Below are 16,683 nucleotides of genomic sequence, written 5' to 3' on the forward strand. Positions count from 1 at the left end.
GCCCCCAAACCACAAGGCGGCTTTGGCTCAGCCTCCGCACCACTTGTCCACTCCCGAATCTACTGAAACCTGCAGGCTGCCTTGTGCTTCCTGTTACTACGGAGTACTACAGAGTACTTGGGTACGGGGGGTATATGATCAGAATTTCCCCCATTTTTGGGATTCTTCGCAAACACTATCCAGATCGACCATGTCGTCGTCTACTACTCCGGATGACAATTCAGGGGGAACACCTGCAGCAGCGAACCCAAACCCAAACACAGACCCAAACCCAAATCCGAATGCCCCGGTGCACAAACCAACTGATGACTGTAAGCAGAATAGCATAGCATAGCGATCTGTCATGTCACCATGTGCTACATGCCATGTGTGATCAAACTGTATTTGATGTGTCACTTTTCCGAGCATAGGGCTGATATCTGAACTCTGAAGATAATATCGCAATACTGGCACCACTGGCTCGCTCTCTGCATCGATCATTGTTTACAGCGTCAGAACCGCTGGCCAAGGTCCAGACTGAACTCGCTGTGCTGATTGTGGGCCTGGACACTGTCGAGGCTGTCTCACTCGTTTCCGGCTCTAGCGATGTCGATACTTCTATTGAAAAAGCACTACAGGGCTGCGACGAGGTCCTCTTCGCATTGCGGAAATTCTACCGCCAGCATCACGCCATCTGGCCTCCACAGAGTGGCCGGGAATTGACAGACGAAGCTATTAAAGAACTGGCGGAGATACAAGAGAGACTCGCAGCCTATTCCAATGTTCTTAATACGCACAATACGAATATCATCAGGTAAGTTGTTCTCCATCAAAGTGAAATAGGATTGAAAAAACTAACGTTCATTCCAGATCATCTCAAGAACACGTAGAGAGAACAATGAAAGCCTTCATCGAAGAAATCCGCAGCGGCAAGCGCGAGCAATCCGTCATCTCCACCAAAGCCCTCTCTGCCGACGAAAAGGAAGGCTGGAAACAACTCCGCAAGGAACTGCAAGATGCGGGCATTAATTCCGAGTGTTTCACACAGACCTTCGACATGATCTACGCCGCACTGAAGGAATCTGATCTCGGCGGAGATCTTCCTCAACTCGATGATATCCCGCCCGATACGATTCGCTCTTCGCAAGATGGATTGTTGTCGTACGGGCATGTCCGTGATTTGGCTACCAATATGGCGTCTGCGTGGATGAATCAGATCTCTGAGTACACTTATGCGTCTCCGCGGTGGAATTCTATCAGCAAGCAATCTCGCCAGGCTCTCTCTGGTTTGAAAGTACAGCCTACTCACGTCAGTCATATGGTTTCCAAGGCGATGGGGCATCGGGTTGATTTGGTTTCTTGTGCGGAAGATGGGGACGTGACTTCTGTTTTGAATCTGCTGAAGAGAGGAGCGAGTATCAACATGACAGCTGAGGGAGGTGATACTGCTTTGTCACAGGCTGCTGCGAATGGTCATAAGGAAATTGTTCTCCTGCTCTTTGCCAAAGGTGCCGATTTGGACCCTGTTAACCAGCAGGGCGAGACTGCATTCGTGCAGGCGGCGAAGAATGGACATCAGGAAATTGTCCAGATTTTACTCAGTCATGCGGCAGCCGTGGCGAATGGTCGATCTGGTCCCGATGCCCTCAAGAAGGCGGCTGAGAATGGCCATGCAGAGATTGTTCGCATGTTGCTGGAGCGAGGGGTCAATGCCGATGTTCTTGATTCTGACGACCAATATGATAATACCGCTTTGTCTAGAGCTGCTAGCAATGGCCACGAGGCAGTTGTTATAACGTTGCTGAACCACGGTGTGCAGATCAATCTGGCCAACTATTGGGGTGAAACGGCGCTATATCATGCTGTTGCTTTGGGGGATAGGAGGATCATCCATCATCTACTCAGGTTTGATGTTGATGTTGATCCTAGAGCTGAACATCGAGCTCGAGAGAATGGCAAGCTTTTTGGTTGGTTGAAGGCGGAGCAGGAGGCGAGGCAGAAAGGGTTGATCGGGAATACCAGTCCCATGTCTCCCAAGTCCCCTCCTCGGCGAGGTCATGATCGTATGAAATCGGAGGCTGGTCGTCTCTGGGACTCAGCCTGGGGGCGGCCGCCTGGAGGATGGTCGGGGCGTGGGCGTGTGAGCGAGAGTGCAAGTGCAAGTGCAAGCGAGAAGGCGAATGCGGTTGAGCAGACCTCAACCTGATAGAGACTGTCGAAGAGGGTTTCTCTACCTTATTTACCTCGTGTGTTTCCTTTAATGCTGATGAACCGAGATACCTAATTCATTTTCTTGAACATAAGCAAGGAGGAACGAACTACGATCTAAACATGTGGTAGATAAGATGGCATTTACATCTGTCATTATATGGTTTAATGGCACGGTACATGCCCAGATTGCCAACCTTGGAATAGAACAGAAGACATGGTATCACTAATTCTACTTCTCATCCCCTCTACTTCCTTTCTCGGTCCCATTCCAACTCCCCAGCACGTTCCTTCTTTCGTTCTCTCTCCCGATCTCGTTGCAACCCTCGCTTCCGCCCACCACTCGTCAAATCCTTCTCCTTCTCTCGCGGATCAATGACCATTAGCGAGTCGACATCACCAGGATTCTCTTTCTTCCACTTCAGGTCCTTGCCTGAGAGTATCCTTATTGAAGCGTAATTCATGGCTCCACCATCCCACATCATCTTTGCCCGCATCATCGTCCGCCTCCTCGGGATCATCCCAGGACTGACAGGATTGGCAGTTTGCGATGAAATGTAAGTCACAAAGCTGGGCCTCCTCGTCATCGTCATCTTGCTTTCGGGAATCCCCTGACTCCTTCAAATCCCCGTTGTTATGTGAATTCGTTGAGGATTTGGGCTCGGCGCTTTCCAGTTTCGCCTTGAATGCATTGAACATCTGCAGCGCATCCCGCTCTGCAGCACTTCTGGGGGCAGAACCCGATGCTGCGCCATTCGAGCCAGGAGGGGGTCGCCTACGACCTCGAATTGCCGTTTCAGGGATCATGGCTTCTAATGCTGTCTTCTTGCGGCTGGTATCGACCGGGCCAGTTTCCACATTTCGACGCATGGATGCTTTCAGGGAGGCATATTCGGCGTTCATTCGAGAGACCTTGGACTCCTTAGCAGGTGGAGAGCGAGATCGAGCAGGCGATTCCGGATCTTGGAGTGGGAGTTGGGTTTCTGGCTCTGGTGTCTTGATGCGCTGTTTGCGCGGTGGGGACGGAGATCGTTGCGGCGATGGTGAGCGTGGCCGTTTACGTTGCTTCGACTCTTTCGATTGGGTATTTGGTTCCTTCTGGGACTCGCTGATGCCGCCCGGGACATCTGACACGAGCTTTGTGTTGAACTTGGGTTTTGCGGGACGCATAGGCATTTCTTCTTCACCTTCGTCTCCACCAAAGCTGAGCAGGGCCTTGCCTCCCTTGGCTGGCTTCTTCTTTTTCTTGGACGCGGGCTTGTCCCCTCCTGATGTTGTGGATGTGATTTTCCTATCCTTCAACTTGCCGGCTAGCGGGCCTAATTCTCCAACCTCGCAGGAAGTCACCTTGATCGGATAGATTGGTCGCTCGGTTCCTTCCACACGGTCACCGTCTGCAATTTTCAGCACGTTGAAAATACTATCGCCCTCCAATCGTCCGAAAAGTGTGCATTGCCCATTCATCTCGCGCTCAGTATTACCCAGCGTGATGAAGAATTGACTCCCATATGACCCGTCCTCACTCTTCGCCATACCGACCAGTCCTCGGCGGTTAAAGCGTAGTCGACTGTGTATCTCATCGCGCAATACAACCCGTTCACTGGGGTCGCGGGCTTCGGGGTCATACTCGAACTCGGGGTATTCGTAGATGGAGGTTCCGCCAGATCCAGTTCCCGTAGGGTCACCTCCCTGGATCACGAAATCGGGCGCGATACGGTGGAAGATTGTTCCGGCATAGTAGTTGTCTTTGCAGTGTTGGAGGAAGTTCTTGGATGTGAGGGGAGCTTGGTTCGCGAAGAGGGCGATGTGGATGGGTCCGATGGTGGTGTTTAGTGTGACGGACGCGGTGGGATTTGGCTCGCTAGCATATTGTGTGGACATGGTGAAGTATATGCGGAGCTTAAATTGGGTTAAATGGAATCAGAAACCAGCCCACAGCCCAGAGCCCACGCGGAAATGTTCAATGGCGACGAGGTGGAATATCAAGGTCCGCAGCTTTGGCAAAAAGATGCGCCGAGAAAAGCGGACGTCATGGCACGTGACTTTTGGTTATGAAGCGAAGTACTTGCGTACAAGCAATGACAGACTACAGTTGCTTTTCTGTTGACATTCCGGCCACTTATCATGGTCCAGATAGACTAGATTTTATACAGTAGATACGATACATCTTTGTCAAACGTCTATCAGGATATCGGAAGTCATTGCTCCTCAGAGCTGTGTCGCATTTGGCAAGGTTAGATTGGATGGCGCGTCGGATTTAGTTTTTGTCGCATGGGAAAAGCAAGTGTCGATATAGTCCGTGGCGAAATGGTATCAAGAACAAAAATCGAGGATGCTGCGGTCGTAAATGTCGTGATGGCGCTATGGTAATTCGGTTCTTGTCTAACCGAAGTTGACAAGGTGGTGAGGTGCAGGAGACGAGCAATCGAAGATCAATACTCCCACCGGCTGTAATGTTAAAACATGAAACCAGTAGGAGTAAGTAAGAATGACCCCATTGCGAGGACATGGCGCATAAAGGGCGAGAAGGGATGAGAAAGTGCTGCGTTGATGTAGCATCGGTTGAGCCAGCAGCGACGGTTTGACTACTGGCCATTCAGGCGGAGATCCTTCAGTTGTCGCGTAGGGAAAGAAGGTACTACTAGGTTCGAGGACCCAGATAGTGGCGCATAAGGGAAAGATAAGAAGTGCCGTGTCGATCGAACAACGGCGGAAAACACCTGCGAGAGGGGGGAGGGTTTCATCAGCAGACGCATAGAGCACCGAGCCTACCGGAGCTCTAGCAATGCAAAATCAAGCTTCCACCCCCTTCGCGATGACCGAGACTGGGACGGATACAGGCAACGGTAGGTGTATCAGGGGACCCCGCTCATGCTCCAGCGAGGCTCTTGCATGGAGGCCAAGCTGGAACCGGAGACGACGCAGGGTTCGTTCAGAGATGTCGTAGCCATCTTGGCGCAGGAGCTTTAACATGGCCTTATCGGTCAACCTATCTTGCACAAAGAGAATTTTGATGCGTGCATGAAGGGCTTCATCAGCGGTTGTTGTTCGGCTTCGTTTGCGGATACCCCACTTGCGGAGGCGGGACTGGATGGTCCGCTCCTTGACTTGAATATTATATCGACTCTCAAGGGTGCGGCTGATAGAGTCGCTACTGATACCGTGTTGAAAGAGAGCGATAATCTCGTCCCGGTAGGGCTCGAGATTAATTTGTTGACGCGGCATGGTGGTGGGGAGGGGACGAAGAAGAGGATGGAGGGAAAGGAAAGACGGGGAGACCCCAGAAAGACGCGGGAAGGCGGTCAATCCGCGGGATGCCACCCGAGGTTATTAGGGTTAGCGTGAGGGTATACTTCTATGAGATATGAGATTATCCTATATTATGAGTTTATTACATCCTGAGGTCCATGGCTTACTACTCTGGAAATTAATAAAAGTAAATAGAAGCAATATTATTATCGGTTTACCCGTCAGTCGTTACTCGTGCAAATCCATACAATGGCTAGTCTCAGACCTGGGAGATACCACTCGACAACACAGTACGCAGTGATACCCATCACCTTTTCTATCCCCATTATATCCCCACTCAGAACGAAATCTTTCCAATTCTTAAGCCTTCTTATCGCCAGTCACGGCAGTAGCGTTGCTCATCTCGGGACCACCCTTGCGACGCTTGGCAACGGTGAATCCACCAACCAGGAAGAAGAGAGCACCTAGACCCAGGATCACGGCCAGAGTGACCATAGCACCAATGACACCGGCAACAGGGCGAGAGACACCACCACTTGAACCGCCGGAGCTGGTGGAGCTGGTGGAGGTTGAGTCAGTGCTGCCGGAGGAAGCGCACTTGCCGTCGGTGTTACCGCAGATATCGCACCACTCGGTGTCAGTGGTGACGGCCACCTTCTCGGTCTCGGAGACGAATTTGGACCAAGAGATGACCTTCTCAGATTCAGGTAAACCGAACATGGGGTAGATCGTAGGCTCAGATGAGTCGCTGACAGTTCCGTTGTGGAACATGAAACGCACGTTGATCTTGTCTGAAGAGGGGAAATCGGTGCCAGACTCGTCGGTCACCAGCTCGATGGCGAAGGTCGATGCATAATCAACCACGCCAGTGAAGTTAACGGACGCAGCAGGCATTTGCATGATGCCGAACCAGGAGAAGAAAGTGCCGTACGAGCCAAACTGGACACCCAGCTTGAACTTGCCGTCGCCAGTAACGGTATCATTCAGGCTGGAAAGAATCTCGCCAGCTAGAACCTTGCCGTCGATGGCACGGACGCCATCGGCCTCGGAGGAGTTGTAGGCAAGGTTGAACTGCTGGTTGTTGGCCAGGGACTGCAGCTGAATCCACTGAGCATCGGTCACGTTGGGCTTGGTCTCGTTGTGGATGCGGCCAACGTTCAAGTAATCGAAGATGGTGTAGGCATTCTTGAAGGTCATATCCTTCTCAGCGAAGGCACCCTTAAGCACGGGGGCAAGCGACTGGTAGAAGTCCTTGGTGGAGGCCTCCAAGTCGAGGTACTCCTGGGAAGTATAGTAGGAGCTGCTGCTGACAGTGGCCTTGGAGCAACCACTCGAACCCTGCAGCCAGGTGGAACCCTCACTGTCGGCGTTGGCATCGGTGGTGCCGACAGTGACGATTTGATAGCCACCTAGCGGGGCCTCTTGCTTGGTCTTATTGCTCAGGGTGTCAACGTTCTGGCTGGTGGGAGGATAGACACCCTGCATAAAGCCAGTGGCCGAGTTCTGCAGCACCGAATCATCTGGCGCGGTGACACTGATCTGCTTAGCCTTAACGGTGGAGTTGCTGATACCCTGGATGTGAAAGGTCGAGTCGTCTTCGGCAATGTACCGGCCATTGTAGTAGGAACCGGAATTGAAGACCTCACGGTAGCCGAGGACGGTCAATGCGGTGTTACCGAAAACCTTGGGGGTGCGATCACCATGGCGCGAGTAGATGTAAGCACCTAGCACGCGCTCGGCATCCACGAATGGCGCGGAGAGCGAGGCCAACAGCAGGCCGGACTGGAAAGAGGCACGCATTTTGGGGAGGGGATTGACGATGCACAGAAAAGCCGAGCGGGACACAGAACAACAGAAGCAAAACCGGGGGGTCTGGACTGGTTCTTATGAATGTAACGCATTGCTCCATGGTGTTGGAGGGGTGGTCAGCGGACGAGCATTGCATGCTGATCCGCGGAGGTGGTTGGATGATTTTTGGACGTCCCGCGGGTGCCAGGAAGTGTATAAGCGGGGCAGCGGAGTCGGCCGAAGCATTTCAGAAGCTAATCCAGAAGCATGCGAGTGGTGAGTGGTGCAAAGTTTCCTGGAACGGGACCCTAGAAGAGGTTAGAGGCATGAATTGGTGAATTGGGCTAGGGTAAGACTAGGATAAGATGGGGGCGACGACTAACCTGGCTGGAAGTCCGGAGGCTACTGCAGCCAAGTGGAAGTTCTCGGACTTGCAATTAGCTAATTGAAACCGCGGAAATGTAGGAAAAGCAGTAAGCGATAAGAAACTTGAACCCTATGCTAGCAAGAGTGGGGAGGTGAAAAGTGGAGAATGGAGAGATGTAGTTGACCCTGGTGAGGTCCAAGCGGGGACTCGGCAGAGGACTACGAGCAGCGTAGTTAGTACTAGTAGACTACTCCATACAGGCAGGTTTAACCTTGCCCACTGGCATTCATTTTAATTGCCGGTCTGGCCGGGTCGCCCGCATCGGCATTCCTTTTCTTGGTAGTAATATCCTTCCCGAGTATATACTCAGTACCCTGAACTGATAGGATGCAGTTTGTATACGATATAACCTTATACTAGTAGTAGTAGGAACTACATATACTAGTAATTCTGGGACGCTGCCATCGCATTGAACTGATATCTCCAACTCCCAATTGTAAATTGAATGCGAGCCCATTCAATTGGTAGAAAAAGACGTTGACTGTCATCTTATGCCTCATACCTCATATCTCATGCCAGCCCAACTCCCTTCTCCCCCATCAATTCACACCCATTCCGAACCACTCCCACCAGTCCGCCGGTCTGGACCGTCTCGGATCCACCCCCGGAGAGCCTCCACTCAATTTCTGCCAATCCTTCCAACCAGCTGATGCGTGTTTGTGCCGGTACCTCGAGTTGCTGTAATTGGTCCGCTAATGCCGAGAGAATATCTGCCAGCGCCAGGCCCTTATTCGACTTCAATGTGTTAACGGTATTGAGACACGAGGTCACGTCGCTGGTCGTAAGGATAGTGCGCATGATTTCTTGAATATCGGCCGGGTGCGGAGCCGCAATGCAGTCGTAAATCGTGGCGTTGGTAATTGTCTCGGGTTCGAGTCGGGGGGCGTTCGGCGCATCGCGCATGGGTAGAGGTATACCTAAGCTCAGGTCAGACAACGTGCCCCGGGTTGGCAACAGCCGAGGAAAACTTACTGCTCGCGTGACATGCTTGGAGTACATTCAGAGCTCGTCGCATATCACCTTTACTGAGAGTGACCAGGCTATCCACCGCATCAGGTTGGATTTGGACCTTTTCTTTCTCGATTACCTGGTCCACCAGCACCCGGATGTCTGCCTCTTTCAGAGGGCTGAATCGGAAGCGCGTACAACGCGATAGCAGCGCCGGGGAGAGCTTGTGTGTATAGTTGGCGATAATGCAGAATCGTGTGTTGGCTGTGTAGCGTTCCATAATCCGACGGAGTGCCATCTGTGCGGTAGAGGTCATGGCGTCTGCTTCATCCAGGATGATCAATTTGAAGCCGGCGAGCTTAGAACCGGCGTCAGCTTGTGGAGCCATGGAGAAAATCTGTTTGGTACCTAGAAACATTCTCCGTCAGTACCCCCTCCTAATTCTCAACAGTAGAATCAAGATGGTCTCACTGGCAAAGGTCTTAATTTGTTCCCGAACAACGTCGATACCACGATCATCACTGGCATTCAGTTCCAGGACCATCTGACGCATGTTTTTTGTGCCATATATCCGTCGTGCAAGTGCTAGGATGGTTGAGGTCTTTCCGGTTCCGGGAGGGCCATATAGAAGGAGATGGGGTAGTCGCTGCAGAATCATTAATATTTGAATGGTAATCAATGTTGCCCGGCGAAGGGGAAAATACATGGGCTTCGACAAAGCGATTGATGGTAGAAAGGATATCTTGGTGACCGGAAACATCATCTAGTGAATTGGGACGATACTTCTCAACCCTATCCACGGTGTCAGTGTGTGATTCCCTTCGCCAAATTAGAGTAACACTTCCATACCAGGGGAGATTATCTAGAGCTTCCACAGGAAGGTCTGCCGCTGTACGCTTCTTCCCACTGGCATTGTCAGAACTGAACTGGACCTCCTTAGGAGCATCGACATCCATTTGATCTTCAATGTCAGACATGATGGTGTGTGTGTGTGTGTGTGTGTGTGTGTGTGTAGGGAGGGTTGATATAGATATTGAAATCGCGAAAAGTCAAGCTTGACGCGTTCCGCGCGTAAAGAGCTGAGGGGGGCTCTCGGGGCGGAAAATCATTCAATCATGGGGGGATCCACCGGATGACATCTCGCCTGCTTCAACACCTCCGCCCTCCGCAACTCCAACTCCAATCCTCCCCCCCCCAGTCGTTCCCCCACCACTACATATCTACCATGCCAGTATGGATAACAATCCGGTTAACAAACTGCTTTGGAGATAGATGCTGACGATCACAGGCCTACCACTCCATCTTCCTGGAGGACCGCGATGTCCCCGTGATTGGTATGCTGCCCCGCCAAATAACTTGCTGCCTTCAATGCGACACATCTCCAATAAACAAGAACCCCGAAATTGACCATTGCATTCCTTTATAGGGAACTTCCCTATCCTACCCCTCCGCACTCGCACCCGCGGTCCTGCATACACTCTCCCCACCCTTCCCCCTAACACTGCCGACATCGACGTCGCCCCCGACAGCGAGTCCTACGACTGTGTTGACGAGATTTTGTCCCTGTTCCGCGCCAATGTGCTCTTCCGCAACTTCGAGATCAATGGCCCTGCTGATCGCATGCTCATTTATGGCACTCTGTTCGTCAGCGAGTGTCTTGGGAAGGTCAAGCCGACAATGACTGCCCGTGATGCTGAGAAGGTAAATAAGCTACCCGTGGCCTTTCGCAAGGGGACATCACTGACTCGTTTAAACCCACCAGGCTCTCATCAATGCCGCCCTCGACAACTTCTCCATCCCCGGCGACGTCTCCTTCCCTCTCAACCAGGCCTTTGAGCCCCCACGCGACCGCCAGGATGCGGAGAGCCTCCGACAGTCTGTTTACCCTTCCATACTTGGACCACCTTCCCCTCCAACTGATTGTGATTTTCCAGATACATTTCGCAGGTGCGACAGGAAATCGCCGTGCGACTACACGCCAGATTATACCCCGGTGGAGAAGGACCTTCGAAGGTACGTGGAATTAATGCTCCCTCTGCCAAGACCAGGAGTATCACTAACACCAACACAGTTTTGGCTCAGCTTCACAAAGCGAAAGTTCATGGGAAAGAGCCTGTAAATGCAATAGAGGGGGTGTATATCTTTTCATGAAATTCAGCGCATCAATGAACCTTTTTTTCCAACTGCTTCGCTTCTGGCAACCCTGTACTAGCGTGCCCGCAATCCACTAGTACTAGTACTAGTCTTCTACCTATACAAATTGTTCGATCCTACTAGTAACAATCCAGGGTACTGCCAGTGAGTATAGAACTATAAAACTGGGTAGAATACCAAGCAGTACCTATAGCGTGTGAATCTCTAATACTGGCGATCTACTACCAGTCCTATCTTCACCACCGACATACTGCGCCAACCAATTACTTCCTGGTCCGAGATTTCGATTTCGATTCTATAATTTACTCTATTATTGACGTGCCTCGCTCTACATTCATCCAAGCTTGGTGAATCGTTATATTCGTACAACCTTTTATGTTTGTCCAATGGTAACTCCAGGTATTGATGCAGATTAAGATGCCATTTCGACATCCTGATCGGTAGTCGGGGTCGGGGTTGATGTCTGCTGCTCCAGCTTTCGCTTCTTCCGGAATGTGCCTGCGGCCTGGACGTTCGCAGTTGTGGGAATCACGCGCACGCCGTGGAAAAGATAGCCCTCGGCGCCACCGCGGCCGGTCATGAGAGGGTGTGTTCGACCTGGAAGCACTTGCCAGGCACGGACGCGTGATCTGTGGAGTGTCGGGGGGAGAAGGAGGGTGGGATCCAGTTCGAACTCTTCATATAACGAGGACAGGTCAATATCGGTCTGCCCAGAGGTCGATTGGGCTTCGAGGTCCCGTTTATTGTTGATGAATGCCGTTCTCCGGGTAGTAGAGTATTTGTCCATCAGAACGACCAGGGACTCGACGGTTGGGGAATAGACAGCGACGGAGGCTGAGCCGGAGAGCAGTGGGACCAGGTTTTTTAATACACTGGCAGGCTCCAACAGGGTAGCAACGACGAGACCGTCAAAACTTCCCGCGCGGGCCTCTTCCACTACCTTCTTAATTCTCTCCCATCGGTTGCGCTTGAAGTGATACGCGCTGCGCTTGCTGCCCTTCAAAGCTGCTAATTCCGCTGGTGGGATCTCCGCCGGTCGGTTGGATAGGATTGGGTCCACTGCTGGGTCGAGCATTTGGAGCCAGGTGACAGTCTTGAGGTGGGTGTGAAGAGGGTGGTTCTCATCGGGTGTGTTGATGTCATAACCGAAGTACTTCAATAGTGAGAGATTAGGTTGTGAGGAGGCATGGACAACGGTGATGGTGTTTCCAGACGCCGACATGGCCTGAGGCCGTTTGCGCTTGGAGGTCGAAGTGGCACCCTGGGCCTCTGCATTGCTGTCTTCTCCAGTGGGGTTTTGCTCGTTTGAATCCGTGGCTTCCTCCTCCTCTCCATCGTCCTCGTCCTCTTCCTCATCGCGCGGGTAAAGAATTCCCATGCGCTCGGCCATGGCAGCCACGACAAGACCACCGGTTTCGTCAACCACATAGTACCGGCCATTCGGCTTGGTTGTGGGTAGACCATCCGTTGTTGACTCTTCATTGTGAGAATCCCCACCATAATGCACATTACCGAAGCAGCCCAAAAGGCCGATGTGCTCGTCCCGCAATTCCATCGTCCTCGTCGCATCTTTCTCGGCCAGCATAAAGTTGGCTAGTGTGCTGACGTCCAATGGTACGACGGTGAATCGTTTAAGATACTTCTGACGCTTCCGAAGCGTATATTTGGCCAAAGAGAAAGCAGTCTTCTGATCCAGAGCGGTATGCGACTCCAGAATCTTCGCGATAATTTCCTTTCCAGCCCCACCAGCCTCTTTCTTGAGCTCTTCAATTTCCTGCAGGGTCAGTGTCTGGGTGGAAGCATCATCGACGATCTGGCGGTTGGTGCGCATGGGGATCTCTGATCCCTCTGGTTGATCCTCCCCCTCGCCGTCTGCCTCGGCCTCTTCAATCAAGGTTTCCGCGTGCAGCTCGGTGGCTGAGACGACCCGCAGTTTATAGCCATCCTTTTCGGCGGTGTCTTGGATTTCAAAGGTGAAGTAGAAGGGTCGTCCGATAATCTGGTTGGCAGGGAAGCTACCGTATTTTCCCAATTGAACTAGACTGTGCGAGGGAGAGTGTGTTGGTTAGTGGAGGGGAAGGCTTTTGCGACAGGAAGAAATTCGATATCATGATATGGGACGGGAGACGGGGACTCACGAGTCAGGGACAAGTTTGACGATGCGAGTCTGATCGGAGGGCAATTTGATAGCCACAAATTGATTGGGGGGTATGAATGAATGCATGACGACCCAGCCAGGCAAGATCAGGTTTGTCGACTTGGATGCAATATCTACCGGCGCAAGAGTAGTGCTGATAATTGCTTCTGCAAAATATTCCGGGGTTCGTTAAAGACCAAGTACGCATGAGCCAATCAGCGGGGCAAAATGGGTATTGTCGGGTTATTATTGACCCGAGTAACATTGATACAATACCATTCGTCCCTTCTCTATGGTCAGTCTTGCCACTGGTACTATATGTCGTGGTAATACAAATACTCACCAGAAAGCGGGTGCCTGCCATCAATTCGTGCCTGCCTAGACTGGGGCACTCTGGGGCACTCTGGGCGTATTCGTACTTGCCCAAGTCCCCCAAGTACTCCCAGCACTTCCACCGCAAGGCGTTTTCTCTTGCCTCCTCCTCTTCTTCCCTTCCCACCTCCCCCAATCGCAATGGCTAATCTACACTTTGTGCCCTGTGGCTTTTGACTTCATTTTTGGGGGCTGGTGGTGTCTCTAACGCCCATGACCGGACCCTTTTAATATATACATTACCATTACCATTACCATTACCCTTACCTATTGTTTCCAGCTTCCAGCTCTCAGCTCTCTCCGCTCTCCGCCCGCTCCACAACAGCTCTCGGTATATACAACCTCCATATACATACAGTACTACCTCCACATACTTCGATATCCTCCGTCCTCCGTTCTTCATGGTGCTCCGCAAACCTCCTCCTCCGCGTCTCGAGAATCTTAACAAGTGGCATGCTCGTCCAGAGTCCCATTCCCCGACCTCCTCCACCCATTCTCCGTCATCGCAACGTCGGCCCCGTCCACACCGAGTTCCTTCCCAGGACTCTGTGTACTCCCCCCGATCTCAATACCTCCCCAGCCTTTGATCTGATGCCTCTCGAACAGGCCCAGAGATCCCCCGTGGGCTCACCGACAAATCACCCACCCGGCTCCTGGAATGACGGATTGGGGGACCGACCAGCCACCCGTGATGGGTCGTATCCAGCGGGGTCCGAGGTGAAAGCACACGGGCTCCCGTCGGCTCTCACTCCGGGTCCACCAGGATCATCAACTGGTGATTTTAGCTGGCAGCCCACCTCGAGAGATCGCAGCTTCACAACTGGAGAGGTCCCGGTACAGCTTCAATCAAATAACCCATTTCTGAAGCCAAAGCCCGTGGATTCGCGCACAAGCTCGGGAGACCCAAACGAATGGGAGGATCGTCATTCACATGCGACTACCAACAGTGATCCATTAAGTCAGAGTACGAAATTACACAACCCCCACACCTTCCCCTACCTTCCTCCTGGGATGATCAATGTTGATGCTGACCCCTTTCTAGCGGAGGGATACATCCCCATGACAGCACGGCTCTCCCTACTTGATTCTCCCGAGCACGAATCCCCATGGGCGGAACACGATTTGACTCAGTCCGACTATCAACGTCCTCTTGTCAATCCTCAGCCCTATGAGCCATCCCCATGGGCAGAGCATGAGACCCCGCCATCCCAGTTACAATCATCCACTACAAACCCCAATTCCTCCGACCCATCACCGTGGGGATCCCAACATTCGATCAAAATATCAGCCCCCCAGGAGATATATCTGCAGGGCGGGCAAGCAAATCCATACACCCCTCCACCAGCCGTGGTTATCCAATCTTCCGACAGTCAACAAAATGCATTCGGTCTTGAGCCACCGTACAGCAATGACAGGCTGGCGTCGGACGCGGGTATCAGACCACCCTCTGCTTTCTCGAGTGCAACTTCGGCGACTTCGCACGAATTGATTGATTTCGATCCCCCCAGCGGTCTCGCGGCGAATACTGGGCCTCATCGAGCAACCTCGTCAGTATATTCTTCGGAGAGTGTCAACAAAGCAGCTTCCAATTTACAATCACCATTGCCAATTGCATCGGCCATGCAGTCTCAAAGCAGCGCTCTAGAGCAGCCATTGACGGCTCGAAAGCTCTCACCCGCAGAAGCGGCTAGACAACAAGAGCAGAGGGCAGAGACCTATTCCATCCGGCAGATCAACCGGACTGACCGAAATGGAGATTTATTCCAGTCTCCTATCTTGGTTCAAAATCAAAATGGTCCCTGTCCGCTACTTGCTCTCATCAATGCGCTTGTGCTACGAGCTGAGCCAAATACACAACCACCGATCATCAAAGCTCTGCGAACTCGCGAGCAAATTTCGCTCGGCTTGTTGATCGAGGCTCTCTTTGACGAGTTGACTACTTGCCTAGGGCCACACCAGGAGTTCCCAGACATTGAAGCGCTCACACAATTCCTCACGATGTTGCATACCGGAATGAACGTGAATCCTCGTCTGACATTGGTACTTATCCCTCTTCAATCATCAGCAACGGCCCGCATCAGGCTAACTCTAAAACAGGAAACCGAGGATTCCCTCGGCACATTTCTTCCAACCCCAGATATTCGATTCTACAGTACATTTGGCATTCCTCTCATTCACGGTTGGATTGCATCCTGGTCTGACCCGGCCCATGATGCTATGACCCGAATTGGTCAATATCACGAAGATATTCAGTTGTTGCATTTTAATAAGCAGGATCTTGAGGATCGTGTCATGCAGGGCCAGTCTCTCTTACCGGAGGAAGAGGGAAAGATGGCGGACATCCAAGCCATTCAGCATTTTGTTGATATCGAAAATGCAACACAGCTGAGCCCATTTGGACTGACACAACTATCTACACGACTCGCACCCGGCTCTATCTCGATTCTATTCCGCAACGATCATTTCTCTACCCTATATAAACATCCCGAATCACAGCAGCTCTTCACTTTGGTCACCGATGCTGGCTATGCTAATCATGCAGAGGTTGTCTGGGAATCTCTCGTCGACGTGACTGGCTTCAATGCAGAGTTTTTGGCTGGTGACTTCCGAGCAGTTGGCCACGGCCCATCGGGCTCTGGTGGTCCCTCCGGTCCCGTCGGTCCTCGTGCATCGAGCCTTTCACCGAATAATCCACCTGCGGCGAACGATGGATCCCAGTCCCCACTCTCGAACCAGGAGCAAAGCGACGCAGATTATGCATATGCACTCTCACTACAATTCCAAGAGGAGGAACAGCGTGAAAGGCAGGGCAGTCAACAAGGGAGCGGCAATGGCCCCCGTGCATCAGGCCCCGCCCGTCGCGAATCTGTCCCTCCTCGCATGCCAAGCTCTTCCCATACACGAAGCAGCTCTTCACCGCGCATATCCTCTCCTCGCATCAACGGTCCCAGCAGGGTTTCAAGCATTACGACTGGGCTCCGACAACAACAGTCACAGCCACCCGCTGAGGCCGATCCCGATGATCCACACGCGCCCCCTCCCCCCTACGAGCAAGCTGCGAGCGGCCCACGGTATTCACCTCCCGAACGACGAAATCGATACAGCGACTTCCCTGTGGATTCAAACGGTTCATATTCTCCAAGGTACCCTCCGAATCGATATTCAAACCGGCCCACTACAGACCGATACAGCGCGGACCGGAATCGTAACAAAGACTGCGTCGTGATGTGAAGACGTGGCCCTCGCAGCGATTCGCTGCCACCATGATATTACGATGCTTGCTAAGTCTATATGATGAAATGAATGTAATGAATCAATGTAAATACTTAGATCACATTTTGATCACTTTCCTTTTGGACCCGCCAAGCTATAGTCATGTTATGCTCTGCATTTGCAGCCATTTCCCATTGCCGGAGTAGAG

General features: G+C 52.1%; 8 protein-coding genes across 8 annotated transcripts; 3 read left to right on the plus strand and 5 right to left on the minus strand.

The window, feature by feature from the left end:
- Positions 1 to 190: 190 nt before the first annotated feature.
- On the plus strand, positions 191 to 2,185 carry N7509_006392 (ankyrin repeat domain-containing protein; the record flags this gene model as incomplete). Its single annotated transcript, XM_056631029.1, has 3 exons — positions 191 to 311; positions 490 to 793; positions 850 to 2,185. 3 exons carry the CDS (start codon positions 191 to 193, stop codon positions 2,183 to 2,185), a joined length of 1,761 nt encoding a protein of 586 aa, XP_056490331.1.
- Positions 2,186 to 2,435: 250 nt separating this feature from the next.
- Positions 2,436 to 4,068, minus strand: cwc27 (putative peptidyl-prolyl cis-trans isomerase; the record flags this gene model as incomplete). The annotated part of the gene is made up of 2 exons (XM_056631030.1): positions 2,436 to 2,615; positions 2,668 to 4,068. The coding sequence occupies 2 exons, from the start codon at positions 4,066 to 4,068 to the stop codon at positions 2,436 to 2,438; spliced, it is 1,581 nt and encodes a 526-aa protein (XP_056490332.1).
- A 912-nt stretch (positions 4,069 to 4,980) lies between these two features.
- N7509_006394 (Clr5 domain-containing protein) lies at positions 4,981 to 5,412 on the minus strand (the record flags this gene model as incomplete). Its single annotated transcript, XM_056631031.1, has 1 exon — positions 4,981 to 5,412. One exon carries the CDS (start codon positions 5,410 to 5,412, stop codon positions 4,981 to 4,983), a length of 432 nt encoding a protein of 143 aa, XP_056490333.1.
- A 384-nt stretch (positions 5,413 to 5,796) lies between these two features.
- Positions 5,797 to 7,236, minus strand: N7509_006395 (Histidine phosphatase superfamily clade-2; the record flags this gene model as incomplete). The annotated part of the gene is made up of 1 exon (XM_056631032.1): positions 5,797 to 7,236. The coding sequence occupies one exon, from the start codon at positions 7,234 to 7,236 to the stop codon at positions 5,797 to 5,799; it is 1,440 nt and encodes a 479-aa protein (XP_056490334.1).
- Positions 7,237 to 8,161: 925 nt separating this feature from the next.
- N7509_006396 (replication factor C subunit 3) lies at positions 8,162 to 9,576 on the minus strand (the record flags this gene model as incomplete). Its single annotated transcript, XM_056631033.1, has 5 exons — positions 8,162 to 8,568; positions 8,624 to 9,007; positions 9,071 to 9,245; positions 9,304 to 9,391; positions 9,449 to 9,576. 5 exons carry the CDS (start codon positions 9,574 to 9,576, stop codon positions 8,162 to 8,164), a joined length of 1,182 nt encoding a protein of 393 aa, XP_056490335.1.
- A 248-nt stretch (positions 9,577 to 9,824) lies between these two features.
- Positions 9,825 to 10,718, plus strand: N7509_006397 (actin-related protein 2/3 complex subunit 3; the record flags this gene model as incomplete). Its single annotated transcript, XM_056631034.1, has 6 exons — positions 9,825 to 9,830; positions 9,888 to 9,933; positions 10,026 to 10,300; positions 10,362 to 10,474; positions 10,534 to 10,612; positions 10,671 to 10,718. 6 exons carry the CDS (start codon positions 9,825 to 9,827, stop codon positions 10,716 to 10,718), a joined length of 567 nt encoding a protein of 188 aa, XP_056490336.1.
- Positions 10,719 to 11,165: 447 nt separating this feature from the next.
- On the minus strand, positions 11,166 to 12,977 carry trm6 (tRNA 1-methyladenosine methyltransferase subunit GCD10; the record flags this gene model as incomplete). The annotated part of the gene is made up of 2 exons (XM_056631035.1): positions 11,166 to 12,795; positions 12,892 to 12,977. The coding sequence occupies 2 exons, from the start codon at positions 12,975 to 12,977 to the stop codon at positions 11,166 to 11,168; spliced, it is 1,716 nt and encodes a 571-aa protein (XP_056490337.1).
- Positions 12,978 to 13,715: 738 nt separating this feature from the next.
- N7509_006399 (MINDY family deubiquitinase) lies at positions 13,716 to 16,493 on the plus strand (the record flags this gene model as incomplete). Its single annotated transcript, XM_056631036.1, has 1 exon — positions 13,716 to 16,493. One exon carries the CDS (start codon positions 13,716 to 13,718, stop codon positions 16,491 to 16,493), a length of 2,778 nt encoding a protein of 925 aa, XP_056490338.1.
- Between the last annotated feature and the right edge of the window lie 190 nt (positions 16,494 to 16,683).

The sequence above is a fragment of the Penicillium cosmopolitanum genome (assembly GCF_028827165.1).
Source record: "Penicillium cosmopolitanum strain IBT 29677 chromosome Unknown utg000006l:49.0-5199605.0:1.0-5204138.0, whole genome shotgun sequence".
Lineage (NCBI taxonomy): Eukaryota > Fungi > Ascomycota > Eurotiomycetes > Eurotiales > Aspergillaceae > Penicillium > Penicillium cosmopolitanum.